The sequence below is a fragment of the Electrophorus electricus genome, chromosome 2 (assembly GCF_013358815.1).
Source record: "Electrophorus electricus isolate fEleEle1 chromosome 2, fEleEle1.pri, whole genome shotgun sequence".
NCBI classification, from domain to species: domain Eukaryota; kingdom Metazoa; phylum Chordata; class Actinopteri; order Gymnotiformes; family Gymnotidae; genus Electrophorus; species Electrophorus electricus.
The window spans coordinates 23,433,979-23,460,985 of NC_049536.1; the positions used below are offsets into that span (position 1 = coordinate 23,433,979).

Sequence of the window (27,007 nt, forward strand, 5' to 3'; positions counted from 1 at the left end):
GCCAGATTTGTCTTTGACTTACTTACAAATGTCCATATAAGGACACATCCTGTTGGATCAACCTCCACCACATGTCATTATCCAAGGAAATACGGTCACTTTAGTACTATTGCTTAACTCACTAATCTCTAATCTTGCAGATTTAGCTGCCTATTCATGTTATCTTTGCTAACATCACTGCTTCCTTCCTGGATTTCCCAGGCTAATTTCAGCCCACCCACCTGTGTTTACCACTATTAGTAATTAGCTTCTATTGGCATGTCTAAACCCTTTAACCCTTTTGTTCTCTGTGAACCAGCAATCATGGATCTGTCTGGCTGCTTATGGTGATACTTGTCCCTTTTGCGTCATTTGCTTGGTAGTAAAACACAGACAGGAAACTATCGCTTTACTGGAATACTTCAGCAATTGCCTTGCTTTACCTATCAAGGCTCTGTGCCATAGACTTAAAGTAGCTGCCTCCCAAATCTTTGACTCTGATCAGCACGGCTACTGTGGGGGACACTACAGTAACTTCACAGTTTAGACAGGCTCAGATATGCTGACCAAGCTGATCCCTGCCTCACTTCTGGACAGAATGAAGAGTCTATGAGGTTATCCTGCTTTGGTCAGCATGGTGACTTGCTGGTTAGCATGTTATCCTCTCAGCACTAAGGTCTCAGGTTGGTGTCCCCTTCTGAGTGGAGTTTCCTTGTTCTCCCAATGTCCGTGGGGGTTTCCTCCAGGGTCTCCAGGTTTCTCCCACTGTCCAAAAACATGGTCGTTAGCCTGTTGGATCAACCTCCACCAGATGTTTGTCCTGGTGTGAGTGTGTGTGAATGACTGTGTGTCTGTATGCCCAGTGATGGATGGCGCTCTGTCCTGGGTGCTATCCTCCTTCCCCTTGCCTATGCCCAATATCCCCAGGGAAGCTGTAGTTTCTGGCTGAGAGTATGTTGTGTGTGATTGGCTGTTGCTTCTCACCGGTGTGTGTTGATTAAATGTAAAAGCGGAATGTTGATTATAAAGCATCCATAGGCATGAGAAAGATACTATTAAGGTGTGTCAATAATTCACAGTTTTTACTATTCTCCTTAAGGTTGGTGAACGACTTGTTGCTCATCTCAACATTGACTCGCCAGCTCTGTTAAACTCTGCTGACCAGGAGAGGTGAAGGTAAACTAGGCCCTCCCTCTGCTGTGGGAAATAGCTCTTTCCTGTCCTCCCTGCATGTGCAAAAACACATAAAACACCACTAGAGTGACCCACTCTACATGAAGCACAACCTCTTTGGTTTGAAAGTAAAAGGTTAGGAGCTCCCAGGTCTGCTGGCACCACCCAAGCCTGTCCTTCCTATGAAAATGGATTGTTTCCTTGCCCCTATTTAACAACCCCCCTGCAGAGCCTGCTCCCTTGTGGGGAGAATCTCGTCGCTCTGATTGGCCTACCAGGCTGTGCATACGAAGGACAAGAGCAAGCAGCTGGAAAAGGGGCCAGTCCTGCAATTGCTCCATGACACTCTGTGTTGTGAATGAACCCGCATGTATAAAGTGAGTGTTCACTGACTGTCCAAAGGTGCATGATGTACAAGGCACAACCTGCACCTAACTGTTAATCAGAGTGTTTGTCTATAACACCTCTTGTACAAGCAATTTCATCACCACTTCACTGCGATATTTATTTATTCATACTACAATAATTTTGTACTTCTGCTGCTCAGACTGCCTTCTGTACTCCCTTACGTATATTGTAGTCTACTCACTGCTGTTTGTGTAAAATTGTAATTTAAACTGTAATGCCATTCTACCGACCATTTAATTTTGTAAATGTATGTTCTGATGCTTTGGGAAGGCTGTCAGAGAAACGTTGTTATACACACATATAATGACAATAAAGACTCTTACCTGCTTACAGATGTGTCCTTTGGTTCAATCTCTCAGGTCTGCCAGACAGTGAGAAAAGGTCACACTGCAGATGCCCCTGTGGATCTGGGTCAGATGTCCCTGTGGATCTGGGTCAGCAGCCCCTGTGGGTCTGGGTTAGATGCCCCTGTGGATCTGGGTCATACTTTCTTTTGTCCAGTTGTAGCTCTCATGCAGTAGAACAAAGATGATGAGACACTGATATTTTGCCTGCCTAGACATGCAATGCCATATCCACTGCCTCCCACACACACAAGCCCCTCCTACATGGGGCTTAACCAGCTCCTCCCACACAGACTTTACCAGCTCCCACACGTAGAGCACAATGTGGCTCTGGCATGTCTAAGCTTTGCATCAAGAGCCAAAGCTAGCAGCCTAACTCTTCACTCAAGCCCTGGGTAAAGGTCCTTTGACCAGGGCTGTAAGAACACATGTGCAGCAACACAGGCAGGTGTGGGCACTCCAAATAGCATGTTTATGCATTATAGTGACCAAGCCAAGACTCACTGTTACTAATTTGTCATTCACAATATAAAGCACAGTGGTAGTGTTATTTTAAAATGCAAAACAAAAGTACTAATGGATTTTCAGTAGCTGCGACCCACACTGTCTGCATGACTGTGATGACACTCAGGATGCTGTTACAAGACACTGTTCTGAAAAGTGCACAAGCAGTAGCACCACACCATTGGCACAACACCACTCCACATTTCCACTAAAGACTAAAGTCCAGAATGATTTTGATGTGAAAAACCAGCTGCTGGGAGTGATAGTGTTCTCAGCAACTCCTCATGTTGCCACCAGCTTTGTCACTAGGTGGCAGTGTTGCACCTCATATGGGCTCTAGTATTTACGGCCCCCCTCCTGACTTCACTGGAAGGCATTCAGACCACAAACAAGCCTGTTAAACCATGCCAGCCCCCTACTGGGTGCTCAAAACGACAGCCAACGGTTACAAGTTCCAGTTCGATGCAACCTCACACCCCCCTCTCCTATGTGTAGGTGAAGTTATTTTCTCTCAGACTGAGGAGAGCTCTGCTCAAGGTGGAGGAAATATCCTCTTTTGGAAAAAGGAGTGATTCAGATGGCTTCCATTCCAGGTACAGGCAGCTAGTAGAGCTGTTCACCTCTTGTGTAAACACCCACTCTCCTCTTTTCTTCTCACTACAGGACAGAGGTGACCCCTTTGACATAGACAAACTAGAACAGATTACATCTCCTGCTCTGCAAGAACAGAAACAAGAAGAGGCCTCACATCCTTTCAAACAATATAAAATTGGGCTTGGGTGCAGTACATCTTATAAACACTCAATAGGCTGCTATTTGAATCTGTGATCAAAGGTATTCAATCTATTTCTTATCTTGAACTTCCTTGCTTGAGTGTCCTGGCTTTGTGTAGAAGACAGAAGGAATCAATGGTAGCAAAACTGTTATGCATGAGTGAAAGACTGACAGTTATTTGACCAAGTATGTTACCTGAGTCTCGTTGGAATGTACACACGTCTGAAATGTAATGTACTAACAAGGCTGGACAAGTACCCAAGACTAATTAAGAAGTATTTTAAATAGAACTACAACATTAAAATACAAAAGATAAAATGAAGAATAGAGAAAAATACACATATGTGAATATATGTTTGGGTATAAGGAAAGAACATAACAAAACATAACAAACAAAATTTACAGCCTATTATAGAATCATTTGAACATTTTTACAGTTTTGCATTAGTGTGCAGAGGTGGTATAGCCACAGCTTGGGCAACAGTACTGGGGCTTTGGAGATTCAGTTTAGAGTACAAGGTGTTTACTGCAGTTAATGAGCACCGTAGCTCTAGGGAAAAACCTTTTTAGCATGTCTGGTTGTGCTGATTTTCACTACCAGCAGGCAGTGGCTGGAAGTGACTAAACTCCAGGGAGAGAGGGCCCAGCTGTAGCCTCGGCAATGTGTTTCGTGACACTGCTGTTGCACTTGCTGAGTCCTGTTTGTCAGGAAATCCATGATCCACTGGCAGATGTGATATGGACCTGACAGTCTGGATAGTTTGACCTTAAAGAGCTCTGGCACTATGGTGTTTAAAGCTGAGCAGAATTCCCTAAACAGAACTGGAACGTCCCTGGACTATCAGAATGCTGGAGCTCTGAGTGCAGGGCTAGGCCGACTGCATCATCAGCAGATCTGTTTGCTCTGTATGCCAACTGCAGGAGATGCAGCAGAGGGTTAATCCTATCCTGCAGGTGGGTGTTCAAAAACATTCTTTACTACATCTAGACTTGTAATATTTGTCTTTTGAGGAAATGGCATGATGGTGGAAGATGTTTGCTGTCCATGCTGTAAAAATCAATGACATGCATGCAGAGAATAAAATATGACACAAATTTATGGCCAAAGTGACAGACAATGGGAACAATATTGCTAAGGCTTTCCCTGCAAGACATGATTTGACATGAAATGAGAAGGTGGCATCAGATGGATGATGGAATAAGGTTCCCAGATATGTATCTGCAGAGATACGATGAGGAATTTAATTTTTTTCATTACCCCACATCATAGACAAACTCAACCTGATCACCACCAGAGTGGTGGGAGGAAGCCATGTTGGAGAGTGCACAGAGCACAATGGGAAAGTATGTTTCTGTAGGAATGCAATATGAAAAACGTACTGTTCCATGCATCACAAGATGGTGTTCAATAGGCTTCAGCCTACTGATCTATTGATCTTCTTCAGGGGGAGAAAAGGTGCAAACTTGGGTTTCTCGTTTTTAATGTACATTATCCTGTGTGAGCCCCCCAGATGTAAGAGGACAAAACTGTGATTTTCATCAAGAGTGACAAGCTTGTTGATGTTCTCCCCTCTAAAAAGTGTCCCATGTGCTCCTATTGGGTGTTTACAGTTGGTCTTCTCACACAGGATGTGCCAGGCACTGCCTTTACTGTGTAACATATGCTTGTGAAGAGGGTAGGGCCCCCAAAGCACTGGACTGGTGGTCCTGTCTGTCATGCAGGACTTGGTGCAATTGAATGCTTCTACAGTTCAGGCACAGGTGTAGATGGACCTTTTCACTCAGTGTTTCAAAGAACTGGGGGTACGGCACTATTAACCCATCTTTAATTTATGTTATGTCTTTCCAGTGCTCAATTTCATTTAACAATATATACAGAACAGGAAACTACAAACATGGGATTACAGCTAACTAGTAGGACATTGGCTAATTGGCAGGTCATCCAGCTCATCTTCATTCCGAAGTGTCTCAGTGCTTTTTTGGCTGTTTGGCCTAATGTTATAGCTATCAATGAGCTATCACAATTAGCCACATGTCAGAAAAACTGATACAACCTCCTATCCAAATGACTTTACTTCACAACTGTTTGTATATCTGTTTGTCAGACACTAATCCATTTCCTCTGAGAATAGGTGACTTGCAGTGCAATTTAGTGACAGTGATGGGGTGACGTGACAAATTTTGGTTTTGCTCAGTTTTATGCAAAGTAAGTATAACTGTGAAGTAACATTCCAATTGATTTGTGTATGTAAATTATTTCAATGAATCATATTGGTATAAATTGTTTATTGTCTATAGATGCTAAGCTTATATTGTTGACACCCAAAATCTTTAAGACCCCATAATTATGGTTTGACTGTGTTGAGAATAATGTATATTTTTATGCAGAGATAAATCAAAAAGAAAACAGTGGATAAGAGTGCCAGAGACAGTCTCTGATGAATGCAGCTAAGCAGTCTGATAGCTAACTCGATAAGTCAAAGTTGCCTTTATTAGGTCTAGAAGTGAAAGTTTTGCATTTACAGAAGTGGGTAGACGCTCATCAGTACAACAGGAAGTGTGGTCCCTGGGAAACAATCCCATGGTCCTTGAGTTGCCACACCTTGTTCAATCCACAGGACGTAAACATGAGCATGCGACAGTGTTATCTCAGTGGTTAACATAATTAGCAACGTCAGAAGGTTGCCAATTCAAATCCCACTACCACCAGGTTGCCACTGTTGGGCCCCTGAGCAAGACCCTTAACCTTCAATTACTCAAGTTGTTTTCAGTCATAATTGTAAATCAGCATCAGCTAAATGGTGTAAATGTAATGAACTCTGACCACTGGATTAAGGAGCCAGCTCTCTGCCAGAGCCCCCATTTAACCTTCCTAGGTGACGGTCTCTGTCACGCACTTAAATCTTCTTAAACATTCTGGCACTAACGTAAGCTCATACAGGCCATAGCTGAGTGGTAACCAACACACACTGGCTTGACTTCGACGGTTAGTTACCCAGAGTTACCATTTTACAGTTAGTTAGCCGCCAGCTAACTAGAAGAAAGTGAAAGAAGTGGTTTTCATACTGGAACACAGGCTGGAAACCCTTAATTTTCAGACCAAACTAAAGTGCTCTGGAGTCCAACAGCCACGGTATAGTGTCATCTCTCAAATATTTGGTTAAAGTAACTGCCAATTTAATCTGAAGTGCAATTCGAAGAAAAGTGGCCAACAGCTAGCAAAAGAATACAAAAAGAAGCAAGTCCAGTATCTGCTATTTTCGTGGATATGCTACTTGGTTATAAAAGACAGATCACAAAGATCTGAAAAGTCTTTCTGAGACGGTTGTAAAACGTCAGAGCAGCTTCAAGTGAGTCCTCGACTTTGCTGAGTGCTGATCCGTGCATTGGCCATATTGTTGTGCTGGATCGATTATTACAACGTAGATGGTGACGAGAGTCATGGTCTGGAATATAGCTGCTGCTGCTGCTGCTCGCTCGCTCTCTCTCTCTCTCTCTCTCTCTCTCTCTCTCTCTCTCTCTCTCTCTGCGTATGTGTACGAGACCTGCTAGAAGGACACAGAATGATACATGGCTTCATAAAACACTTCTAATGACAACGTGTCGTCCTTCAATCAGGAAGCATGACATGCTAGGTTAGCTAACACACATCAGTAGCAAGAGAGTACTGGTTTTCCGGGTGTGTAATCCATGTATTGATATGGTTGGTTGCCTACCATTTATTTAAATATAAAAACGCCACTGCACACGACTGTGATTAATTTCTTTTTGTGTAGAAATCACCTGTCAGATTTCTGAGCTGCTGGGAGACGTGGGAGTTCAGGCTGATTATAAATGAATTATATATATATATATATATATATATATATATATATATATATATATATATATATATATATATATATTTATTTATTTATTTATTTATTTATTTATCTGGGAGGGGTAATAACAGGGTCAGTTGTACTGTCAGCGACAATTTAAATGAAAGCACTTGAAAATTCATTCCATTTAATCATTGTCTAATTTGTCTCTGACACAACATATGCAATGCTGGGAAACTCAAATAAAACTAAATCACTTTTATTATGACATCACTTTAACACAGGTGTGAAGGTGAGTGGCAAGCCTGGTGCTTAGTCCCTCGCAGTATGTAAATATGCAATATATGCCAACAAAGTACAGATTAGATGCATATTAACATTTTTTTCAATGATTTATTTCCAATTCAAAAAGATACAATTATCAAATCATGCAATATTAATACAAATTGTTCAATGAGCAGATTCAATACTCATAAATAAACAAATAACACAAGTAAACACCTCTACAGACACAGTCAACATTATCTGTCCCCATACCACATCCAAACACTGCAGATTCCTCACAAATAGAGACTACAATTACTTAAAAATAACTAAAAACCACACATCTTTAATTAAAATACAAAGGCTAACCTAAAATAAGGAACCCCCTCCAATTTATCCTCCAACCCCCAAAAACCTCTAAAACCCATGTTATTAAAAACAAAACAAAACAGGATTTCTCTTTGGGGGGGTTCCTCCTTCTTCCCCTCTGGAGAGTACAGGCATATAACCAAGGGGCCCCGAACCCTTGGAGGACAAAATCCTTTTCTAGAGATCCTTCAGAGTATCAGCCGGCTGATATGCATATTATCATATTTTATTCAAACTTTATTCCATTAATTTCAACAAAAACACATACATCACTTACTCCACACAAAGAAACTGCCTTTCAAATTTTTAAAACACACCAAAACCATTAAATAATCAAACTACAAATAATACATCAAAATCTTACAACTTAAAATATTAAAACACTAATAATACTAAAATACTAGAAAAAACGCCCCTCCCTATTTTGGCTAAAAAACTTCATCAAATACAAAATGTCTGCAGGATTTTAAAAGCATGAAATACACCAAACCCATAAAATCATTTAAAATTGCTAAAACAAGAACCCCCCTCTTATTTATCCCTCATGCCTACAAACCCGTGTTGTTCTAAAAGACAACTTCTGTCCTCTTCCCTGACTTCCTTGCTTTCTTCCCCTCGCTATCCTCCATAGTATCCAAGTCAATCACCAAGGGGGAGATAGACGGGAAACTCCCCGTACTGTTTGGCTTGGGAGTAGAGGATGGGGGGCCTCTGGGCACCGCCTCCTCCATCTGGCAAGCCCTCCTCGCCTTGGCTACAAGTGGACAGTCCCCGGGGGTCTTTCGGCCAGTCCTCACACACTTCCATAAGACTGCTGCCGGGGCCACCTTCTCCGCTTGGGACTGCCCGGACTCCGAAGAACCATTTTCCTGAAAGGAAGAAGACTGGACAGTTGAGGGAGTCATTTCCGTCCCCCCCCCACCTCCCAGGGTTGCTGCCTCCTCCTCCGGTCTCGCCTGTCCTGCCCCTTCCTCCAGCCGTGGGCTCTCTGGAACCACCTCAGGGGCCGCGGCTCCTCCGCTTCCGCCCCTAACCACCGCGGCAGCATAAGTCCTCCCTTGGTTAGGGCAGGAGCGGGCCAAATGCCCCTCGCCGCAGCATTCCTGGCACCTGCAGGGACCCTTACAGTCCCATGTCATATGTCCTCTGTCCAGGCAGTTCAAACACATCATGTCCAGGTAGTCCTCTGTCTTATGCCCGTGGCCCCGGCAGCTACTGCAGAAGACCGGCTGGTCCCTATAAAAAAGATACCCCCCGGTTACCGCCAAGAATGAATGGGCTGGGGGGTGCACCCACCCCCTTACCCTCCTCCTTAAAAGTCACTTGGAATTGGCGGTGCCCATTCCAAACTCCCAGCTCATCACGGACCATCCTCTCCCCTGGATGTACGACACCAAACTGCTGGAGGAACCTGCGGATAAGATCTGTAGGCACGTGGGGATTAAACATGTGGGTGGTCGCCATATGCCGGTTCCCATCCCACAGAGGTTCCACTATGTAGTGATTGCTCACGGGGTGGCGTTGGAGCTCCACCCTCCACTCCAGGACCCGACGGTAGATCTCCGTGGAGGAAACCGTGACGTTGTAGAACCCCAGGGGCCCATTCCGCTAGGCACAAATGAGGTCCCCCGGCATCAGCCCCAGAGCACCGAAAAGGGCCTCCAGTATGAACGGGACCCTCTCTGTAAAGGGGGTCCTGTCCTCCGGGTTCCCCCAGTGGAACCTGGCCGTATTGAGCAGGCCTCCACCTCCTGCTCCCAAGCCAGCTCCCACCGAGGTAGTCCCCTCGGGCTCCGAGGCCTCCATCTGTTCTCCTCCAACCATAGGATCCGGACCGGAGATCCTCCACAGGACCTCAAACCCGATGACGCCGCTGAGATCTTGTGGCTTCTCCAGGGGCTGCTTCTTCTGGCCTGGACGAGCTGGGCCTAAAAACAAAGAGAATAAGAACAAAATCCCACCAAATAAAATCAAGCTTGTGGTATCAAAAATGACACCACACTTGAGCTTAGCCAAAAGGCTGAGAAACAATATTATATATTATTATAATATTATATTATATTATATATTATATTAACATATACCTTATTTCACTTTATTTTTTCAAAAAAGCTATAAATATATAAGTTGTGGAATCCAGTTCTGGTAAGTAAAGTGCAGAGTGGGGGTGTGAATTGTATAAAGAGATAATGATGATGACTCAGGAGAGATGTGTGAGTGATGGTGTCATGGACCAACGAATGCTAGGGTCATGGGTCAATAGAGGTTGTTCAGTGATGTCATAATAAAAGTGATTAAGTTTTATTTGAAGCCTGCTGGACTGGGACAGAAGATTTTATGCCTTCATATTTCTTCATCCAGTAGCTGTGAACCATGTCAGGGTCTGGAGCTGTCCAGCTTTTCATGCTTCAGACCCTCTCTTCACTTCAGAGGGCAGCCAGAACTGGTAATCTGTGCTTGACAGTATCCAAGGCCTCAGGTATAAACAGGAATGGACAGGTATGGACATATATGTAATTATTAAAATATATAATATATTACAATATATAAATAGTATATACCTAAACAATATATACAGTATATACCTAAACAATATATTATATTGTTGAGATATTATTGCTTTTGGCTTTTTCCCATGCATTATTGTTTTTTATACCATTCATTTGATTATGACTATAGCTTCCCCCAAAAATGATATTCATTTTCATCGCTTCTCGGCCTTTTGGCTAAGATCAAGTGTAGTATATGTTCTTATCAGTTCGGATTTTACAAACAGATTTTACGCTTGTGGAGAACGCTGCTGCGCTTGGGCTTTTTAATAGCTTTTAGTGAGGCCAAGGGTGATCTTATGTGCAGATCTAGGACGCTTGCCCTCTGGTTCCGCATGTGATCCCTTGGTCTCTTTTATTGTTTTATTTGATTTTTAGCATTTTATGGTGTTTTTTGTTTGTTTTAGCCCCAGCTCATCCTGACGACGAGGACAATGACAACAACGAGGCCAGCAGGGGGAGGACCTCCAAGGACAGAGGAAGCTGCCGGCGTGGGGGACCAGCACCAGCTCCAGCTCCAGCTCCGGGACCAGCCAGCGATGGCAATGGGGTGGCTCCTTGCTGCACAGTGCAGGCAGCAGAGGCCCCGGCAGAGACCCTGACAGTCAGCAGGACCTCCCTGGCGGGACCGGGTCTGAGAGCAGGCGGAGGCCTGCTCAACACGGCCCGGTTCCGCTGGAGGAACCCGGAGGAGGGGGCCCGCTTTACAGAGCAGGTCCCCATCATATGGGAGGTCCTGTTCGACTGCTTCGGGCTCCACCCCGGGGCCCTCATTTGTGCTCAGCGCAATGGTGGGCAGCACTACTTTGTTGTGACAACGGCGAGTGATGCCGCCTACAGGAGGGTCCTGGAGCTGGAGGAGAAATTGAGGGACCATCCGCTGGGGAAGTACTATGTACTTGAGCCCTTGTGGGACGGAGACCGGCAGATGGTCACCATTCACTTCTTCAACCACCACGTCTCAGCAGCAGAAGTGAGACAATTCATGGCCAGATATGGGGATGTCCTCCCAGGAGAGTGTATGGTCCGGGATGAGCTGGGGATTTGGAACGGGCGTCGCCAGCTTTTAATGACATTTAAAAAGGACAACAACGGCGATGTACCCCCCGGGTGTACCCCCCGCCTACTTCTCGGTGGCAGGGAATAGGGCGTACCTGTTCTTTAGGGGGCAGCCTGCTTTCTGCGGTTTGTAGGAATTGCTGGGGGCCGGGGCACCTGGCCAAAGACTGCAAGAACCCTCACTGGTGCAGGGCATGCGAGGGGGAGGGACATTTGGCGCACTCCTGCCCCGGACAGGCAAGATCCTATGCCACATTATTGGCAGGGGGCGGGAGTGCGGCCCTGAACGCCAGGAAGTTCGGGGGGGAGGAACTGGAGTCTGTTGAAGAGATAACCCCCCCCCGGAGCAAGTAGAAGAAGACCTTCCCCCACCCGCGGCCCTTATGACGTCATCACAGGCGGAGGCCAGGACCCCGGCCCTGAGCCAAACCCCTCGGCCTTCGGAGGCTTTTTTCCCAAAAGTGGAAGAAAGGTAAAGCCTACTGGAGCATGGGTGGCGTTCATTCTTCAGGCATGGGAATCTTGTTGGGGGACCACGCCTTTGAGAAGGTAAGACCCTTCATTATCATTCAAGGGACGGCGATGGGGATGGACGCCACCTGGAAAGGCCAACACCTGAGGGCAATATGTGCCTATGCTCCGGTAGAGGCCTCTGCCCGAATTGCTTTTTTTGATGCACTGGCCCCGTTCTGTGTCATAAACAGACACCTTTTTATAGCAGGTGATTTTAACGTTTTTTTGGAAGGGTGTGTGGATGTCAGCTGTAAACATTTCCGAAAGCTGCTTCGCGAATTCAGCCTTATGGACGGTTTTAAGAAGTGCAACCCCGGAGATCCGGGCCACACCTGGCATAACAGTCGAGGAGCATCAAGCCACCTAGATTACATCTTGGCGTCGCCCTCCGTGGCTTTTAAAAAGGTCTCCTTGACTCCACGATGGTACTCTGACCACTCGGTGGTAGAGGCCAGTGCTTCCATTAATGCACCTGCAGTAGGCAGGGGTTATTGGAAGCTTAACATGCAGGTCTTGGAGGAAGCAGAGTTCTAATCTATTTTTAAAGACCACTTTGTGGCCTGGTGAGGCTGCAAAGATGGTTATCCCTCTCCATCGGTTTGGTGGAAGCACGTGAAAGAGTGGGTTCGTGCTCTAACCATCCATTATTGCCGCCGGCGCAAGGCCGAAAGGCTGGGTCGAGTCCGGGAGTTGGAGAGGCAACTTAAGCCACAATACGCTGGTTGGAATAACAGAAGGGAGCTTGACCTCGACAGAGTGCAGGCCCTTAGAGCGGAGCTCAGGGCTCTGCACGAGGGGTCGGACGGCAGCTCTCCTGTTCAATGCCAGATTGCAGCTGGCTGAGGAAAACGAGCGCTGCACGGCTTCCTTTTTTCAAAAGGTCCTACAGGCTTGTGAAGAGCGATGTTTTACATTGCTCAAAGACTCGGACCCAGCCCAGATGATGGGGATTGCACATGATTTTTATTGTAAACTTTTTAACAAAAGATGCACAGACAATGAAGTAGGGGAGCAGTTTTTGGCCAATTTTAATGTTTGCCTTCCGAGCATCACCTGGGACAGCTTAGAGGCCCCCGTTACTCTGGCAGAATTGATGGGGGTACTTGGCAAGATGTAAGGTCCCTGGCCTGGATGGACTCCCGGTAGAGTTTTACTCTACCTTTTGGGATGCCCTAGGGCCAGAGAGAGTGGAGGTAGCCGAGGATGTGCACCAGCAGGGTCTGCTCACTGAGAGCATGCGGTCCGGGGCACTCTCTTTTGTATAAGAAGGGCGATCCTACGGATCTCGCCAACTGGATGCCCCTGACTATGCTTTGCGTTGATGTAAAAATCTTTGCAAAGGCCCTGACCGAACGTCTGAAATGAGCCATGTCACTCTTGGTTCACGGCGACCAGACCTATGGGGTCCCAGGGAGATCAGCAACCTGAAACCTCCATTTAATCAGGGATGCCATCTCCTGGGTTGAGGACAGAAATGTCCCTCTGGCGCTTGTGAGCTTAGACCAGGAGAAGGCGTTTGACCAGGTGGACCACAGCTTCCTGGAGAGGGTGTTGATGAAGCTAGGGTTTGGGCCCTTTTTCTTAAGGTGGTTTAAGACATTGTACGCTGGGGTGGGAAGCCGTGTCTCCATCAACGGCTACCTCAGCGAACTAGTCCTGCAAGTGAGTGGAGTTAGACAGGGATGTCCTCTTTCTCCCCTCCTCTACGCGCTTTACATCGAACCACTTGCGGCCGCCATAATGGCCCACCCGGAAATAGATGGTCTCCCCCTCCAGGGGGGCAGAGGTGCTGTGGTAAAGCTGGCCCAGTACACTACGTTGTTCGTGTGCTCGGACCAGTCGCTCAGGCACGCCTTGGACATAGTGCGGGCGTTCAGAGAAGCCTCCGGTGCCACACTAAACCTCGGCAAGTCGGTTGCCAAGTATTTCGGCTGCTGGAGGTATAGGAGGGCGAGCCCACCAGCGACGGGCCCTTGAAAATCTTGGGGGTCCACTTCACATCTGAAGGGGCTGCCCGGGTAAACTGGGAAGAGCGTCTTGCTCTTGCCTGTAAAAAGTTGGGGCTGTGGAAGTCCAGGTCCCTGTCCTTCCTAGGCAAAGTATTAGCATTGAAAGTCGATGTGCTTCCCTCACTGCTCTACTTGGCCCATGTGTATCCTATGCCTCGCGCTATGTAGCGAGGCTTAACCAAAGACGTTTTCAATCTCGTCTGGGGGGGGCAAGTATGATTATGTTAAGAGGGAAGTTATGTACCTGGGAAAGGACAAGGGTGGGAGGGATGCCCCTGAATTCCCTCTCAAGCTAGACTACCTGTTCTTCGCACAGCTCTGTGCGCGGTTGGCTGCTCCCCTCGAGCACCCCCATCAGTATTTTATTCAGTTGTGGCTGTCCTGGCCATTGCGTAAAGTGATAAGCACGTGGTCTAACTCCGGCCCCAAGACTGAGATGCTGCTGGAGCACTATGACCATATGGTGAGATGGAGCAAGTCGCTTCCAGCGGGTATGCGGCCCGAGTCCCTTACCAAGCACAGGTTACTGTATCAGACTATGCTTGAGGCACAGGGGACTTGCACGGTTGTGGGCCTGGATGAGGACACTTGGTCCAGAGTACAGCTGAAAGGTTTAGACAACCGGCTGCAGGACCTGAATTTGCGGTGTGTTCACGGAAAGCTGCCAGTCAGGGATGTCCTGTACAGGCATGGGCTCACCAGACACCTGCACTGCCCAAGGCCCAACTGTGCCGGGGAAGAAACTCTCCGGCATGTGTTTTGGGACTGAGGGTATGCACGGGATGTCTGGAGTAAGGTAGCCGACCTGTGCAGGGCATTAGACCCGCAGTTTCAATTGACCTTTGAGAAGGTCATATGGGGGTGGCCCCAGGACACCAGGCCATCCTTCGCGCCCCGGATATGGGAGCTGGTAAGCATTTCCAAAAAAGAACTATGGAATGCGAGGACCAGCCTCATCCAAAAAGGGACGCACCTGGATACCTGGGGATTACATAAAAAGGTATGTGCGGATTTGAAATTTAGGATGGAGCATGACGTCATCCGGTGGGGCTACCACGCGGCGAAGGAGAGGTGGAAGGGCCTCTTTGAGCTGTAGGCCCCCCGGAGTCTTTATAGGCTTTTAGTTGAAAAAAGGTTTTAAACTTAGCTGAGACTCTGCTCCAGCCGGTGGTCTGTTAGGTGGTTTTTAACCACCATGGTAGAATTAGCTAGATAGAACATTGTTTTAGGTATACTTGTATGTCCTGTTTTTTAGTAATAAGTGTGTGTACTTATGTTTAAAAACAAGCACTGTACTAACAGTACTAAAACATTTCTAGCACTTATTTTTATTGTATGGGTTTTTAGTGTGTGTGTTATCCGTTTTATTAACATTGGGCATATTTTTAGCTTAGACATTGTTTTATTTCTACCATGGTGGTAGTATCTTAGAATCTTAGGACTGTTCTTATTGTCTGTCTTTTATGGAGAGGCCGTTTTAACAGTTTTATTGTTTTACTCGGTTGCCCAGGCGCAGCCGGGCCGAGGAGCGATCTTTTATGGGACATTTTACCACGGTCTTTTATACGAACTTTTTAGTATATGCCCCCCGTGTAATTGGTACACGGGGGGCTGTGGTATATTAATGTCCTGGAATTTTAAATATTGTAATTTATGTGGATTGATGACTTTTATTATTATTAATGTTTTATTTGTATTGTATGATTTATTGAATAAAATAAATCCGAAGCGTGATCATTGCTGGTTGAAAACTTTACCCAATACCCCACTTGGATGACTTGAAAAATAGTCAGCCATGGCAATATTTGCTAGTCTCTCTGGAGACTTGTCAAATTGTGAAAGTCATTATTGTTACTGATTTGTTTTTTGTTTGGAAAGTCATAGTGTTATTGTTGGTTGTTCTTCTGTTTATTGCTTTCTTCTGTTTGTGCTGGTGAGATTTTGTTTGTTTTTATAATTCACTGTCCACTGTGTTTGGTGCACAGTCTATGCAAGTTTACAATCCCATTATATTTCTTGAGCAGTTTAGTTGATTCTTTTTTGTTTTGTTGAGATAATATGGGAATGATGGTATCTTAATGGCAAGTGACTCCTTTCTGTCTGCTGGCTTCTTGAGCTATTATTTACCCTGGCAAATGCCTGTACTCACTTGTATGAGCAGCATCCACATGATGTTCCATATTTCATTCCTCCTGTACTCATTGTTCCCTACTTGACTCCGCCTTTACAGTGCTACTGTTCCCATGATCCTTTTTGCTGTTGCCCATGCATTATTGTTTTTTTATGCCATTAGTTTGATCATGACTATAGCTTCCCCCCAAAATGAGATTTATACATTTGATGTTTTTTGGCTACTTGAACATACAGCAATTCATTTGTGCATGATGTCAAAACAGATTCCATTCATGAGTTTCTCTGTGCAGATCCTATGTACTTTTCCTTCTGGATTACTGTCTTATTCTTTTGCAGAGGCAATATCGTAGCTTATGAGGTTTATCCGAAGCATGATCATTGCTGGTTGAAAACTTTACCCAATACCCCGCTTGGATGACTTGAAAAATAGTCAGCCATGGCAATTTTTGCTAGTCTCTTTGGAGACTTGTCAAATTGTGAAAGTCCTTATTGTTACTGTTTTGTTTTTTGTTTGGAAAGTCATAGTGTTATTGTTGGTTTTTCTTCTGTTTATTGCTTTCTTCTGTTTGTGCTGGTGAGATTTTGTTTGTTTTTATAATTCACTGTCCACTGTGTTTGGTGCACAGTCTATGCAAGTTTATAGTCCCATTATATTTCCTGAGCAGTTTAGTTGATTCTTTTTTGTTTTGTTGAGACAATATCGGAATGATGGTATCTTAATGGCAAGTGACTCCTTTCTGTCTGCTGGCTTCTTGAGCTATTATTTACCCTGGCAAATGCCTGTACTCACTTGTATGAGCAGCATCCACATGATGTTCCATATTTCATTCCTCCTGTACTCATTGTTCCCTACTTGACTCCGCCTTTACAGTGCTATAATTCCCATGATCCTTTTTGCTGTTGCCCATGCATTATTGTTTTTTTATGCCATTAGTTTGATCATGACTATAGCTTCCCCCCAAAATGATATTTATACATTTGATGTTTTTTGGCTACTTGAACATACAGCAATTCATTTGTGCATGATGTCAAAACAGATTCCATTCATGAGTTTCTCTGTGCAGATGCTATGTACTTTTCCTTCTGGATTGCTGTCTTATTCTTTCGCAGAGGCAATATCGTAGCTTATGAGGTTTATCCGAAGCGTGATCATTGCTGTTTGAAAACTTTACCCAATACCCTGCTTGGATGACTTGAAAAATAGTCAGCCATGGCAATTTTTGCTAGTCTCTTTGGAGACTTGTCAAATTGTGAAAGTCATTATTGTTACTGATTTGTTTTTTGTTTGGAAAGTCATAGTGTTATTGTTGGTTGTTCTTCTGTTTATTGCTTTCTTCTGTTTGTGCTGGTGAGATTTTGTTTGTTTTTATAATTCACTGTCCACTGTGTTTGGTGCACAGTCTATGCAAGTTTATAGTCCCATTATATTTCCTGAGCAGTTTAGTTGATTCTTTTTTGTTTTGTTGAGACAATATCGGAATGATGGTATCTTAATGGCAAGTGACTCCTTTCTGTCTGCTGGCTTCTTGAGCTATTATTTACCCTGGCAAATGCCTGTACTCACTTGTATGAGCAGCATCCACATGATGTTCCATATTTCATTCCTCCTGTACTCATTGTTCCCTACTTGACTCCGCCTTTACAGTGCTATAATTCCCATGATCCTTTTTGCTGTTGCCCATGCATTATTGTTTTTTTATGCCATTAGTTTGATCATGACTATAGCTTCCCCCCAAAATGATATTTATACATTTGATGTTTTTTGGCTGCTTGAACATACAGCAATTCATTTGTGCATGATGTCAAAACAGATTCCATTCATGAGTTTCTCTGTGCAGATCCTATGTACTTTTCCTTCTGGATTGCTGTCTTATTCTTTCGCAGAGGCAATATCGTAGCTTATGAGGTTTATCCGAAGCGTGATCATTGCTGTTTGAAAACTTTACCCAATACCCTGCTTGGATGACTTGAAAAATAGTCAGCCATGGCAATTTTTGCTAGTCTCTTTGGAGACTTGTCAAATTGTGAAAGTCCTTATTGTTACTGTTTTGTTTTTTGTTTGGAAAGTCATAGTGTTATTGTTGGTTTTTCTTCTGTTTGTGCTGGTGAGATTTTGTTTGTTTTTATAATTCACTGTCCACTGTGTTTGGTGCACAGTCTATGCAAGTTTACAAGTCCCATTATATTTCCTGAGCAGTTTAGTTGATTCTTTTTTGTTTTGTTGAGATAATATGGGAATGATGGTATCTTAATGGCAAGTGACTCCTTTCTGTCTGCTGGCTTCTTGAGCTATTATTTACCCTGGCAAATGCCTGTACTCACTTGTATGAGCAGCATCCACATGATGTTCCATATTTCATTCCTCCTGTACTCATTGTTCCCTACTTGACTCCGCCTTTACAGTGCTATAATTCCCATGATCCTTTTTGCTGTTGCCCATGCATTATTGTTTTTTTATGCCATTAGTTTGATCATGACTATAGCTTCCCCCCAAAATGATATTTATACATTTGATGTTTTTTGGCTGCTTGAACATACAGCAATTCATTTGTGCATGATGTCAAAACAGATTCCATTCATGAGTTTCTCTGTGCAGATCCTATGTACTTTTCCTTCTGGATTGCTGTCTTATTCTTTCGCAGAGGCAATATCGTAGCTTATGAGGTTTATCCGAAGCGTGATCATTGCTGTTTGAAAACTTTACCCAATACCCTGCTTGGATGACTTGAAAAATAGTCAGCCATGGCAATTTTTGCTAGTCTCTTTGGAGACTTGTCAAATTGTGAAAGTCCTTATTGTTACTGTTTTGTTTTTTGTTTGGAAAGTCATAGTGTTATTGTTGGTTGTTCTTCTGTTTATTGCTTTTTTCTGTTTGTGCTGGTGAGATTTTGTTTGTTTTTATAATTCACTGTCCACTGTGTTTGGTGCACAGTCTATGCAAGTTTATAGTCCCATTATATTTCCTGAGCAGTTTAGTTGATTCTTTTTTGTTTTGTTGAGATAATATGGGAATGATGGTATCTTAATGGCAAGTGACTCCTTTCTGTCTGCTGGCTTCTTGAGCTATTATTTACCCTGGCAAATGCCTGTACTCACTTGTATGAGCAGCATCCACATGATGTTCCATATTTCATTCCTCCTGTACTCATTGTTCCCTACTTGACTCCGCCTTTACAGTGCTATAATTCCCATGATCCTTTTTGCTGTTGCCCAAGCATTATTGTTTTTTTATGCCATTAGTTTGATCATGACTATAGCTTCCCCCCAAAATGATATTTATACATTTGATGTTTTTTGGCTACTTGAACATACAGCAATTCATTTGTGCATGATGTCAAAACAGATTCCATTCATGAGTTTCTCTGTGCAGATGCTATGTACTTTTCCTTCTGAATAGCTGTCTTATTCTTTCGCAGAGGCAATATCGTAGCTTATGAGGTTTATCCGAAGCGTGATCATTGCTGGTTGAAAACTTTACCCAATACCCCGCTTGGATGACTTGAAAAATAGTCAGCCATGGCAATTTTTGCTAGTCTCTTTGGAGACTTGTCAAATTGTGAAAGTCATTATTGTTACTGATTTGTTTTTTGTTTGGAAAGTCATAGTGTTATTGTTGGTTGTTCTTCTGTTTATTGCTTTTTCTGTTTGTGCTGGTGAGATTTTGTTTGTTTTTATAATTCACTGTCCACTGTGTTTGGTGCACAGTCTATGCAAGTTTATAGTCCCATTATATTTCCTGAGCAGTTTAGTTGATTCTTTTTTGTTTTGTTGAGACAATATCGGAATGATGGTATCTTAATGGCAAGTGACTCCTTTCTGTCTGCTGGCTTCTTGAGCTATTATTTACCCTGGCAAATGCCTGTACTCACTTGTATGAGCAGCATCCACATGATGTTCCATATTTCATTCCTCCTGTACTCATTGTTCCCTACTTGACTCCGCCTTTACAGTGCTATAATTCCCATGATCCTTTTTGCTGTTGCCCAAGCATTATTGTTTTTTTATGCCATTAGTTTGATCATGACTATAGCTTCCCCCCAAAATGATATTTATACATTTGATGTTTTTTGGCTACTTGAACATACAGCAATTCATTTGTGCATGATGTCAAAACAGATTCCATTCATGAGTTTCTCTGTGCAGATGCTATGTACTTTTCCTTCTGAATAGCTGTCTTATTCTTTCGCAGAGGCAATATCGTAGCTTATGAGGTTTATCCGAAGCGTGATCATTGCTGGTTGAAAACTTTACCCAATACCCCGCTTGGATGACTTGAAAAATAGTCAGCCATGGCAATTTTTGCTAGTCTCTTTGGAGACTTGTCAAATTGTGAAAGTCATTATTGTTACTGATTTGTTTTTTGTTTGGAAAGTCATAGTGTTATTGTTGGTTGTTCTTCTGTTTATTGCTTTTTCTGTTTGTGCTGGTGAGATTTTGTTTGTTTTTATAATTCACTGTCCACTGTGTTTGGTGCACAGTCTATGCAAGTTTATAGTCCCATTATATTTCCTGAGCAGTTTAGTTGATTCTTTTTTGTTTTGTTGAGACAATATCGGAATGATGGTATCTTAATGGCAAGTGACTCCTTTCTGTCTGCTGGCTTCTTGAGCTATTATTTACCCTGGCAAATGCCTGTACTCACTTGTATGAGCAGCATCCACATGATGTTCCATATTTCATTCCTCCTGTACTCATTGTTCCCTACTTGACTCCGCCTTTACAGTGCTATAATTCCCATGATCCTTTTTGCTGTTGCCCATGCATTATTGTTTTTTTATGCCATTAGTTTGATCATGACTATAGCTTCCCCCCAAAATGATATTTATACATTTGATGTTTTTTGGCTGCTTGAACATACAGCAATTCATTTGTGCATGATGTCAAAACAGATTCCATTCATCAGTTTCTCTGTGCAGATCCTATGTACTTTTCCTTTTGGATTGCTGTCTTATTCTTTCGCAGAGGCAATATCGTATCTTATGAGGTTTATCATGATCATTGCATGTCATCCTTTCGCCCCCGGCGGCACGTACTTCGTTTCCAATGTTGTTCCAATCTGTTCCAAATGGTTCTAAAAGGCCCGCGTGCTCTCATTGGCCAGTTCCAAATTCTTCTGCAAAGTCATCAGAACACCATTGTCCTGTTCCAATATTATTCGCGATTTGTCATTGGCTCTCCCGTTGCCGGCTCGTCACACTGTCACACTTCTATCTGCTGTCGCTTCTCACGGCGTGCGGTAAGTATCGCTAAGGAGCTAAGGGTTTTTCCCTTCCATTCGTTTTTCAGACGTTTCACACAGTCATTTTCTTTAACTGGCTTTTATTCACCGTCTAATTACCTCGGGAATGTACTGTAAAAGTGACATTTCATGGGCCAGATTAGCGCCCGCTTTATGTGCGAAAATACCGTGTGGTTTTTGTGCGAAATACCGGGTGGTTTATGTGCGAAATACCGGGTGTCCGACCATCTGTCTGGCTAGATGGCATTAAAATGACTGAGTGATGAAATGTGACCAGGTAGTTTGCATGCTCGTCTGGAGTGAGTGGTACTTTACAACTCCAGATCGACCGTGTGTGTTGCTGTATTGTATGTATTGCGGACGCGCAGCGTAGTACCGCGTTCATCGTAAGTGTTCATTCACTAAGCCAACCGCGACCGTTTTGTCGGCCTTATTCTGTACGTGACACTGATGTGTGTGTCTTCTTCTTCTTTCTACAGTTTGGGTATTAAATAGCGATTCAAGTAAGTAGCCTGTCAAAGTTTTGCTCGCGCGCGCGGCATTGTCTTTTGTCTCCGCAGACTTACGAGATCGCAGCGCGCGTGCGTGCGCACGACGCTTATGTCTTTTCCTCTCCTGTCTCCTTTTGGCCAGAATGGATTACAAGCCCACATTCAGGCGAGAGACCTCCGGCGAGCTCACCCTCCAGCCTTCGCCCGTGGCCGTGGAGCAGTCCGACGCCTACAAGCGGCGGCCGGCCCCGTCTCGGGCTTGGAGCGCCGAGAGGGTGAGGGAGGAGGCCAAGGAGCACGGTCCAGTTCGGGCAGTACCGGGGTCAGATATTCAAATGGCTGCTAATGCACGATGTGGGATATGCCGTCATGGTGTTGGCGGCCCATCAACGGGAGCGCGAGGGTGGCGCCACTTCCATCTACCCTGCCATGGCGAACAAGGATGCCCTGGTCCAGTACGCGAGCCTCTTCCCCGACGTGACGAGAGCCGTCGGGGAGCGCCGGACCAGGGACGGGTCCTCCTCTCCTGGTCGGTAGGACCAGTGTCTCGTGGGCTTCGGGTGAACACCAGAGCGTCTCGTACAGGGACCTGTACGAGGGTAAGGACAGGGAGAAGAGGAGGTATGTAATGTAGTCATGCAGGACAAATGCAGCAGCGTTGGAACGTGGAAGGTTTTGCGGCGTGACAGGTGCGTTTTTTTTAAATCCAGCTACGTCCAGTGGATCCGGCGGCAGGAGGTGAGTCCTGGGAGCAAGATGGAGGCGCTGCAAAAGTACATCCAGCACAGAGACGCGAAGGAGAGCGGCCGTCCGCAGACACGCTCCGCGACCGCCTCCCCGTCTGTGCCTGCTCGGGCCCCAGCGCCCAATCTTTCAGGTGCGTGCGTGTGGATGGCCGAGTCATTGAGTGCCTTTGAACGTGCCTCCTCCCTTCCGGTGCCTGAAATAGCCCCTTGTGTCCGTACGCAGGTGTCTCTGGACGTCAGAGTTCCACAGCCAGCTGCTCCGCGTCGGAAGGCTCAGGTGCGCGGCCGGCGTCGGAAGGGTCCTGTGTTCGGCTGCTGTCCGTGGAACTCGCACGGCCGGAGACGGCACAGGAGCCTTCTGATGTGGAACTGGACACTGAAGGTGAGTTGTCCTACCGAATGGACTGAGTGAACTACACAGGTATAAAATTGAAGCTCTGTCTTGTTGTTTGTCTTGACTGTAACTTTTTTTGTTGTTTTGCATTGTAATGCAGCTATAATGGGAAGGACTTGGAAGCTGTAAGGTAGGTGATGCGAGACGATGGCGTTAGAATAGTCTCTGTTTCACCCTGCATGGTCATTAATTCATTCTTCACTTAATCATTAAATCACTAAAAGCATGTTAAACTGTGCTCTTCATGTTCGTTGGCTAAAACGGTGTCATCTTCTTCATTTCATCTGCTTATTTCCTTAACATAGCTGCACATAACGGCCTAGATTTGCTTGACGCTGCTGTCATCGTCGAGGGGCGGGTCTGAGAGCGGCTCACGCTTCGGTAGCACTCGATGCTTTTAGGTTTCGGTAGCGTTAGATACCTTCGCCCGACGCCTTCTTCCACAGCAGACTGTTCCTGTGGATGCCCTACCGCATGTGGGCATTCAAGCTGCTGTGCATGCAGCCCGAGTGCCGTCGGCTGGGCCATAAGCTGACGGCCTGCGGGCTGTACAAGACCGTCCAGAGGGTCTTGGACTTCAGTGATTGGTACTTCATGGCCACTGAGTACCTGGAGTGCCGCCGCTGTAAGAAGAAGGTGGCGGGCTGGTCACAGGACATATTGGAGCAGCTGGACCCCGTCCATCGGGAGAAGTTCCCAGCGGTCCTGACCTACAGGTGTGTGTGTGTGTGTGTGTGTGAGAGAGAGAGAGAGAGAGCACGAGATTTTGTGATGGAATAATGTGTGACCTGCTGGTTGATCTGTGATTGTGTTGACGTTCTTTAGGCTGTCCTGCGACAAGGAGGTCGTTTGCCTGATGTGGGATCGCACTCTGGGGAACAGTCTGACCTCGCTGTACAGGCACCTGTGCGTCAGGCACAGACAGCAGTGGCTGGCCAAGTCCTCCGAGTACCTCTCTGTGCTCAAGAAGCTTCTGGCCCCGGGCACCGACCCCAACACCATCACCCACCAGCTGCCCCCGATGGTGCCGGTGCCCACTCCAAAATGGCTGCTCACAGTGTACGTGCAGGACGTGCTGTCACGGCTCGAGGAGATGAAGGCCAGGGTCACCTCCACCTACGGAGCCATTTTGAAGATGGACTCCACAAAGAAGGTAAGCTTGGGCACAACCTGCACGCACGCGCGCCGCTGAACAGTAACCTCTACAATATGCTTGATTGTCACGTGTGCGACGTGCGTCGTGTGCCCTTTGTTCCTTTAGGTGACCAAGAAACTTGCCGGCGCCGCTGCCAGCACGGCTGCCAGCACGGCGGCATGGGCTACAAACATGGGGAGCGAGTTTGGGCAGGTCCTCATCAGTGTCCTCACGGCAGCGGAGGGCGAGGGCCTACTGCCCATGTGCATCAAGCTGATGGAGCAGTACCGGCGAGCCGGAGAGGCCCCTCCCCAGCTCCTCTAGGTGGCCTGTGACTGCTGTTCCAGCGTGGGCAAGGGCAAGGCCGCTGCCATGTTCCACGAGTGGGACCAGCTGGTTGTCAGGCTGGACGTGTGGCACTTCCTGCGACGGTTCGCGGCGGGTGTCACCACGGACAGTCACCAGCTGTACAGCCTCTTCACGGGCCGCCTCTCCTTCTGCGTCTTCGAGTGGGACGCCGAGGATGTGGCCCGTCTACAGGAGGCCAGGCAGCCGGAGCTCGGGGAGGCACCGCGGTCCAGAGGCCGCTTGACTGACGCCGGGTATTCCGGCAGACCCACGGCCAAGGAGCTGGCTCGGCACTGTCGGCGCCACACGCGTGGGGCCCAGGAGACCGAGCTGCTCGTCCAGGAGCTGCTGGAAGACTACATGGATGTGACGGACACCATGGGCATCAGCCTTCTGGACCGCGAGAAGATGGAGGACATCTGGCAGACCCAGAGGCGCCACCTCCACTGCATTCTGGACCCTCCTGGTGTTCAGCTGTACAGGAGGGTGGGGCAGGTGACCGGGGGAGGGGTCGTCCTGCCTGTGTATCGCTGCGCACGCGGTTCCACGTCCCTGGAGTTGTTCCACCTGCACCTGAACCGCTTCGTACCTGGTAAGTTCCTCTCTTGCGCTCGCTCTCTGTATGCATGTCAGCACTGTTTACTAAAAGCCTCCTTTCCTCGACTGCTGCAGGTACAAGTGCGAGTGCCCTGCACTTCCAAGCGTACCTGCTTGAAGGGATGGTGAGGTGGAACGAGGACCGTGCGGCAGCGGCAGTGGAGGGAAGCGATCCTACTCAGGTTTGCTACAGCGGCCAGTTGCAGCACTGCGCCAACCAGCTGAGCCAGCAACTCCTTGGGCTCCAGCTGGCTGAGGATTACACTAGGCCTGGAGAGTATACAGGTAATCCCCCCCCCCCCCACCTCTCATATTCTCGCTCTCACTCACACACACACACACTTAACCCTTTTTTCCCTTTGTGATGTATTAAACACTTGTATAGGTGAGCTCATCGGGGTGGAATATCTGTACTCTCAGACCGGCGTAGTGCTGCAGGAAGACCTCGGCAGGGATCCAGACGTTCCAGATGGGATCAGCGATGAGGACCTTCCAGAGCTGGAGGACGAGGGCTTCGAGGACGTGGACGTGGGATTCGATGAGTTTGCGGACCCCACTTGCTCCGAGCACAGTCTCGAACCACTGCCACCTCTCCATCGCGCAGCGGTGGAACCTCGTACTCCAGCTGCCTCGTCGCGGACCCGGCCGGACCCGGCCGAGTCCTCGGCGTCCGGGATGACCAAGGAGACTGTCCCTGACTGCCAGGTTGCTACCCAGACTCAGGCTTTGTGTGGGGATGAGGAGGATGTAAGTACACTGTAGTTCTTTCTGTTCACTTTGTATTTACATGTACAGCGCAACACAAGTCCTAAGCACTCCAAAAAAAGGTGTTCAACCATATGAGAGCAGTAAACGTTTGTGTGCTTCAGTCCAAAAGTGTATGTTTCTTTCCTTTATTTCTAGGAGAGCCTGGGACCTGATGGTGTTCCAGGCTACCATCACGTAGTAAACCTGGCCGACAGTCTGGTGGACCTGCGTCACCAGGCCTTTGTGACACAGCAGAGGGTAGACAGCATCGTCGCTCTCTGGGACAAACTGCCAGAGAGTGACAAGGGCGGCGTTGCCTACCCACCACGTCACAGAGACCGACTTATCAAGGGACGGTTTAAAAGCAGCTACTCTAAGACCTTTGTTGTAGCTGGAACAGAGAGTCGAGCGGTAAGCGCACTCTCCATAAACCAATGAGTTTCCTTAGCTGTGTGAATAATTGATTCTGTCGGTCTGTGTGTGCTTTTGTATCTTCACAGCTGCTTCCTTGGACAAGGCAGCGGGCCTACTCAGTGGCCCAGCGTCAGCTGCCTGGTGGAGGCCGTGTGCCTGGCGCTTTGTCAGACCGTCGCTGGCGTCAGGATGAACAGGTGGGCTGCCGTCATGAGGGACGTAGTCCTTGGCAGCCACGGCCTCATGACCCGGACCCGTATTCAACTTTTTGAGTTGAATCAGCGGACACTGACCCAGTGGTGAGTTTAGGGGGTTTTATATTGACCTCATTGGCACTGTGGACTAGACAAGGCTGAGTACTAATAGGCTGTGCTGCTGTTTTTGTTACAGGTGCAACGCCAAGAAGAAAAAGCAGGAACAGGATGTTCTGCACCTGAGCAGTGGCCAGTCCAGCACTCCCATGGTGGCCCTGGAACCTCTCCCTCCCGCGCTGAGTAAGCTCCCGGAGCGTCCGACTCATGGGCACCCTGCCTTTGACTTTAACATACAGGAGGATGCGTCTGGGCAGGCTTCTCAGCGCGTCCGAGGCCAACCTCCTCTTCCTCCTGGTGAGACCCCGACGAGCTCCGGTCTGGAAGGCGACGCTGCTTCTGCCACCGTCGCCACTCCTGCTGCCCCTGCCAGGCCCAAAGTGCCCCAGATTATGGCGTGGCATTGGAAGAAAAAGGCAGAGGCCGAGGCTGCCGCTGCTGCCGCCGCCACTGCGGATGGACAGGCCGTCCCCACGAAGCGATGCAAGCACGAACACTATGCCTGCAAGCAGTGTGGCCAACCTAGAATTAAAGAGTTTGGCCATAGCAGGTTTCGTGGGGTGCACTTCTGCGCTGCGGCAGCGGGGAAGACCGTGGAGCAGTGGATGGAAGAGATGAAGAGAGGAGATGCTGGACAGGGTCAGTGATCTGCTGACCACCCCACTCACCCCATTGTTTATACTTGT

General features: G+C 46.7%; 1 protein-coding gene, 6 non-coding genes and 1 pseudogene across 7 annotated transcripts; all 8 read left to right on the forward strand.

The window, feature by feature from the left end:
* Positions 1 to 10,342: 10,342 nt before the first annotated feature.
* LOC113581752 lies at positions 10,343 to 10,486 on the forward strand (annotated as a pseudogene).
* Positions 10,487 to 16,223: 5,737 nt separating this feature from the next.
* LOC113581754 lies at positions 16,224 to 16,364 on the forward strand. Its single transcript, XR_003411101.2, has one exon. It is a non-coding gene; the product is annotated as a U4 spliceosomal RNA (small nuclear RNA).
* Positions 16,365 to 16,997: 633 nt separating this feature from the next.
* LOC113569415 lies at positions 16,998 to 17,138 on the forward strand. Its single transcript, XR_003409760.2, has one exon. It is a non-coding gene; the product is annotated as a U4 spliceosomal RNA (small nuclear RNA).
* Positions 17,139 to 17,771: 633 nt separating this feature from the next.
* On the forward strand, positions 17,772 to 17,912 carry LOC118240999. The gene has a single exon (XR_004775772.1). It is a non-coding gene; the product is annotated as a U4 spliceosomal RNA (small nuclear RNA).
* Positions 17,913 to 18,529: 617 nt separating this feature from the next.
* LOC118241000 lies at positions 18,530 to 18,670 on the forward strand. Its single transcript, XR_004775773.1, has one exon. It is a non-coding gene; the product is annotated as a U4 spliceosomal RNA (small nuclear RNA).
* Positions 18,671 to 19,303: 633 nt separating this feature from the next.
* Positions 19,304 to 19,444, forward strand: LOC118240998. Its single transcript, XR_004775771.1, has one exon. It is a non-coding gene; the product is annotated as a U4 spliceosomal RNA (small nuclear RNA).
* Positions 19,445 to 20,076: 632 nt separating this feature from the next.
* LOC113581753 lies at positions 20,077 to 20,217 on the forward strand. The gene has a single exon (XR_003411100.1). It is a non-coding gene; the product is annotated as a U4 spliceosomal RNA (small nuclear RNA).
* A 4,059-nt stretch (positions 20,218 to 24,276) lies between these two features.
* On the forward strand, positions 24,277 to 26,489 carry LOC118242582. The gene is made up of 6 exons (XM_035534388.1): positions 24,277 to 24,844; positions 24,925 to 25,134; positions 25,235 to 25,596; positions 25,753 to 26,007; positions 26,097 to 26,309; positions 26,401 to 26,489. The coding sequence occupies exons 1-5, from the start codon at positions 24,277 to 24,279 to the stop codon at positions 26,280 to 26,282; spliced, it is 1,581 nt and encodes a 526-aa protein (XP_035390281.1). The 3' UTR covers positions 26,283 to 26,309; positions 26,401 to 26,489.
* The last annotated feature ends 518 nt before the right edge of the window (positions 26,490 to 27,007 follow it).